The 6,045-nt window shown below is 37.6% G+C and overlaps 1 protein-coding gene across 2 annotated transcripts; it reads right to left on the bottom strand.

Annotated features, from left to right (window-relative positions):
* Positions 1-1,419: 1,419 nt before the first annotated feature.
* On the bottom strand, positions 1,420-6,045 carry LOC114419459. Of its 2 annotated transcripts, none has more exons than XM_028385129.1 (6): positions 5,644-6,045; positions 4,345-5,356; positions 4,025-4,164; positions 3,169-3,205; positions 2,368-2,435; positions 1,420-2,265 (listed from the first exon to the last, which is right to left on the bottom strand). In XM_028385129.1, exons 1-6 carry the CDS (start codon positions 5,739-5,741, stop codon positions 1,782-1,784), a joined length of 1,839 nt encoding a protein of 612 aa, XP_028240930.1. In that variant the 5' UTR covers positions 5,742-6,045; the 3' UTR covers positions 1,420-1,781. The 2 variants fall into 2 exon arrangements, with proteins under 2 accessions (XP_028240930.1, XP_028240929.1); XM_028385128.1 differs by having other exon boundaries at positions 4,025-4,212; positions 5,644-6,044.

Raw genomic sequence — 6,045 nt, 5'->3', positions numbered from 1 at the left:
GGATTGCGTCTGAAAAGTCCTCGGAGCCGCCATTGGAGGCTCCTCCATCATAGGCGTTGGGAGAGGGAGGGACAGAGAGGATGAAATGTTTTGATCAGGAAGGATCCATGATAATATTATGAACCTGAATCCAACGGCTCTTAAAAAGTGCTTCGTGGTGGATCACTTATCAAAGTAATCCACCTTATACACCGTGGTTATCCCACATCCCAAACTTTTTTATTTGTTTTAGAAAAATGCTTTTGGCATAAATACATTTTCTTTGTGTGTTGGACACAGATAATGTTTTTATTGTGAAGTTTGGTATATATAATGAAAATGTGTTATTATCATGCATTTAAGTTATTTTTTATTTAAAAATAAAGTTTTAGTTGGTTGATTAATTTTAAATGAAATGTTAAATCATTTAGTTAATTATCATATTTTAAATTTTTTTGTGTGTTTTAAATAAGTTAAAGTAAGTGGACATACTCGTACAAAATAAGTGAATGTAACGTTAAACAATACAAAATAAGTAATCATATAATTATTTTTTTTTTCATTCCCCATAAATATTTTCCATAAAAAATAATTATGTTTGAGACACGATTAAAAATGAACTATGAATATTTCTCTCAACAAAAATTCAAATCTTAATTCTTTATATAACAAAAAAACTAGTCGCTGTTTCTGGACCCAACCTTTGTTGATAAGATGACTTTTTACTCTTGTATAAAATTGATCTTCTCATGTTTTTTCATTATATATATTTATTTATTGTATGATTGTAGTTAATATAAAATTTTAAAAACGATTGATGTTAAACAAAAGCTTTGCCAGTACGTTGTCTAGTCATGGTTTGACTGTATAGGCTACAAGGTACAATTGGTAGTGTTTACATTCCAGTTCATCTCATTAAAGTTGTTTATTATAGCAAAACAAAAATATTAAAGTTATTTGACTCATTGAGTAAATATGGAAAGCAACATTTCATTTTCTTTGGTACGATGATTTGGTAGCACATCTGTTTATCGGTTAAGAAAACCCTTTACGCAAATGAACTTTCACACCTTCAAAAGACAAAACTATGAATACAAGCTGAAACTCACAACATTAAGAACACTTATATATTAATCAAAAGAATTGACTTATAAAATGTTTACATAAGTGAAAACAAATTATTTCAAAAAAGAATTCATATTCCATTTCCGTCGTGTAAAAATGGACCAACGATAACCACTCATATTCCATTAATCTCTGTCCCAGTAGATTGAGAAACACTAATGGTCTTTGACCTAAGAAAAAAAAAAGAACACATATTATTTAATAAACTATTTGATTTATTGATAAAAATTACTGTTTTTGCATATAACATAGCAATAAGTTTTTTCAATTTGGAAATCCGTGATCATGGTCCATAAATTGCCCAAGATAGCCGCATGATGATGAAACTAAAACGAACAGTTTTATGGTGTTAATCATGCTACAGTGTTTTCATTAGGCAACAGCACTTCATCTCCACCACAAAGACAGAAGAAAAAAATAATAGTGTTTTGGCAGAAAATGATATGGGGCAATAAATAAAAACAAAAAATATGGTGATTGTAAATTGGTATTGTCAAAACTAAAGCTATGTAACTCGTGAAATCATTTTAATTTCTCTCTCATATTTGTTGTGAATGAGGAGAAAATAATGAAAACCACAGCCACTCGACGAAGTGCTCTGCAATTCCACTTTGCATGAATCCAATGCTGTCTCCTAGAAATTGGTCTTTAGTGAGTCCTATTATCCACCAAATATTTTAATAACCATTGATCTGAGGTCTTGATGTAGGACCAACAAGCCGTGAAAATGGCACTTGTGTCCTGCTGTTGCCAGTGTTCAGACCCCTTTGACCTGAAAACTTATCATTTACTTTTGGATCTGATACAGATTTGGAGAATGCTTGTGCAAGTTCGACCGCTGAAGCTGCTCTACCATACCGTGTGCCAGCAGCACCTGGAGCTGATTTTGGCTGCTGCTCAGCAGGCTTACGCCATGTCTCAGGTGAAGGTTGCCTCTCAAGGGCCGGCGGCTGCCTATTGCTCTCCTTCCCGTTTCTCCGAGTATCACCCCGCCAATTTCTCCTCTGTGCATGAGCCCTTTCACCATCTACCCTTTGCTCCTTTCTTTCGGGTTTTCTGCCTGTCTTTTGATCAAGATGAGCGTCCTCAGTCTTTTCACCATATCGAGTCTGGGTTGAATGGTCAGGAAGTTTCTCAACCCTCGAAATATTGTTTTCAACCCTTCACAGAACACGATTTATTGGCAATTGGCAAGCATTGAATCAGACTTGGATCACCATTGAGCCAAATAGATTGGTACAGACAGACAAAACAAGTCCTTACCTGTTTGAATGCTCAACCACATCATAATTGTTGATTGCAACATCATCAATCCCTCGCTCCTTCAATACCTGTGGGAAAATTGGCAACATTTCAAGATGAAAACAAGAAGCCAAGCACAGAGAAAAGGAAAGAAAGTAATGCCAGATGCTGCAGTTGGCATTACCGGATATCCCTATCCCCAACATGACAAAAACACAAATTAATAATAACAGGACTTAAATATCTTTTTAGTCCTTCCAATATAACATTTTTTTGCTTTTCATCCTTACAATTTTTTTTTAGTCCTTGCAAAGTATGTTAGTTTTGGTTTCTGTCCTTATATTATAAGGCTTTAGATAACGTTTTTTCACTATTTAAAGTGCTTTAAGAACTAAAAACAAAAAAAAATAAAAATTTGCAAGGACGAAAAGCAAAAAAACACTAATTGCAAGGACTTAAAAGGTATTTAAACCTAATAATAATAATTATGTACCTCATTGTCATTTTAGTCCTACAACTTAGAAAAACTCGTATAAGTCCCTGAAATTTTTTAGAGTTTCATTTAAATCCCTAAACTTAACCCTTTTTTTTCTTGTTTTGGTCCTAGTCCAAGTGATAGTAATAACATAAGTTTAGGGACCAAAGTGAGTTAATTTCAGGGACTTGAATGAAATCTTAAAAAAATCAGGGACTTACTTGAGTTTTCCCAAATTTCAGGAACTCAAATGATAATGAGATGCAAATTCAAGGCCATTTACTCTATAAAAATAAAGCATAAACTTTAACTGGCATTCAGGATAATATATAAAGGAAAACACTTACTAGTTCACGTGGGCGAGCTCCACCAAATAAAACATTCCTGAAACATTTGCATCAGTCATTCCATTATTAAACATGAAGCCACAAATAATTAACCAAATAAACTTGCTGAAAGTAGCCCTATTATGCATTGAGCTTGAGCATAGACACAAGATGAAATTAAGACATTACAAAGTTCAACATTAATCATTACTTCATATCCATTTTGCTTTTAAACAAACATATCTATAATGACAATTCACACAGCACACATAAAGCACTCCTTATATGACAATAATAAAAGCAAACATAAAATTTTTGGAATTAAAAGCAAACATAAGAATTGATGATGGTACTGTTTAATAGTCTTTTAATTCTGTGGTATCGATACTACTAATTCCAAAAGGTGTTATAAACATGAAATTTGAATTTAAGGGCCCAATTCCAATTCCAAGCATGAAACAAGCCCTAGGCGGCTAAGCCTAATCTTCCAGAATTGCTCCAAAATTATAATATCTACTACTTACTAAATTTGAAAAAGAGCCAAGGATACAAACACAGGCACACAAAATTCCATGGGCAAACACACACACAGAACTATTGCTACCTATAATATAATGTTTCGATATATAGGTCGCATAAATGTAATTCCATGGTTTCTTCTTCAAATCTGTTTGATAAAATGAAAAATTAAATGTATAAGGTACAGAGAGGAAGATAGACAGAAACAGAGGAAACTGGATAAGGCTCATCTCCCACACTTTAATAGGAAAAAATACCATTCTATTATTCCTTAAAGCAAATAAATCTTGCAGAAGAAACCATGGATAAGGCTCATCTCCCACACTGTAATTCCATGGATAAGGCTCATGCAACTGACCTGTCTCTTTCACTGTTTCCGTCCAGCTGTTCAATGGGCTGAGACCGAGGCTTCAAATTCAGTTTCGGGCGCTGTCCTGAGTCTTTCCCACTGTCAGTCCCAGCTGATACAGGCTTCACAAAATTGGCATGGCCGTGGGCCTGATAAACGGTTTCAACATGGCCAGAATCATTAACATGACGATTACCCTACCATGAAGCAAATAAGAGAGTTCATAAAATAACTGTAAGAATAAATAAATGCTGACCACCCAATCCCGCTACCAAAAGGAAAAAAAAAATCTTGTGGAAGGAAATTTCGTAAGCTGAACTCGTGAATACCTGTGCATAATCCATGACAGCAGGTTCTGAACTTTCCACTGGCTTTGCCCTTGGTAGCAACTTCAGTTTATGTCGCTCAGTTGGTTCAGAAGGCATACGGTGCTGCAAATCAGACCCAACAATTTTGCCATCATTTCGAGCCAGCTGAACCCCACCAGAGTGATGAGGTGCACTTGTCGGTCGTACATCTGAATACCGGGAAACCCTGGACCTTTCATAATTTAGTAACTCATTCCTACCACCTTGCATCTGATTATCAATGCCTAAGCCCCTTTCAGTGTGTCTAGCTAGCATTGCATCATAATACTCCTTTTCACCCACTGCATCCATCCTACTATAGGCACCAACGCCATTAACACGTGGTCTATTCTCCAATTCAGGAGATCTAACCACCTCAGCATCTGTCTGATAATGTACAGCCTTTGACTGCCATCTACCAGAAGATACCTTCTCAAGAGCACTCGCATGAGCCAACTTGGAAGCAGCACTAGCACTAGACCAAGCCGGTTGCTCTGGCTCAACAGCACTTGCCACTTCTTTCCTCATTGACCACACATTCGGATAACCACCACCATCACCTGCAGTTCCCTGCTCCTTACTACCTCCTAAACTTAGAGGATTCATTCCCACATGCACCGCTTCAGTGAGCCTTGCAGAGTATGAATTGCCTGCCCCAACAGGAGTTTGAGACACTGGAGCCACTTGCCTGCCCAATGAACTCCCTCCCAGTCCATACTCCGGTGGCCTCACCTCAACACGAGGAGGTGGACCACCACGGATGCTCTCATCACTGATTGTCCTACGCGGCACCGAACCACCATCAAGGGGCTTCCTCTCATCCTCATCAAAATTCCTGCCAATTGGGGCAGTGTTAGACAGAAACGGGGTTTTGTCATCATAATGTCTAGTCGCGGGTGACGTGTGCGGCCGAGACCAATGATCCGATCGCCCCATCGGCATCCCCCACGCCGACGGCCGATCAAAACCAGAACGATCTGAAGTCCTCACAGTCCTGCAAAATTCCAAAAAACGGGTAAAACATTGCACAAACAAATCCATCATGAAGAAACCTCATCACGCCAAAAACAAAACAAAAATAAGCACAATTAGAACCCACTCATCCACAGATCTAATTCCTCTCTTAAACACCTTTTTTTTTTTTTCTTTTCACAACCTCAGCATCAACAGGGGTACCCATTTGCGAATAATCGAAGACAAATCAAACTAACACGAAAAGATTAAAAAGTTAAAACCATGGATTGAAAACAAGTGATAAAACAATAAAGGGGTGGTGCTTACACGCCAGGAGCAGAAGGTAGAGGGAGATCAGAGGGAATAGAACCGCCATGGAAGTCCTTCAGCGTCATGGTGTTGCCGCTAACTTTCTTCTTCGACATTCTCCCCTTTCTCCCTCACAAATTAAAAAAAAGAAAAAATTAAAAAAAAGAAAAAAGAAGAGAGAATCTCAATCCCAAAGCCTAAAATTCAGGGTCGTGGTTGCTGTCGTAAGCGAAGGGAGAGAGTAAGGAGGGTAACCCCACGAGTGGGAATGGATAAATAGAGAAGATGGGGAGCAGGAACAACAGGAACAGCAACACGATTAAGATTGATGTCGGGTTTGAGGTGCGAAACCGAAAGGGGGGAAAGAAAGTGAAGAAGATGGGTGAGTAGCGTTTTGTGTGAAAATGATTGTGTTGTGGG

Source organism: Glycine soja, chromosome 7, assembly GCF_004193775.1.
Source record: "Glycine soja cultivar W05 chromosome 7, ASM419377v2, whole genome shotgun sequence".
Lineage (NCBI taxonomy): Eukaryota > Viridiplantae > Streptophyta > Magnoliopsida > Fabales > Fabaceae > Glycine > Glycine soja.
The sequence above is the reverse complement of the archived record's forward strand: the minus strand, read 5'-3'. Positions and strand labels throughout refer to the sequence as shown.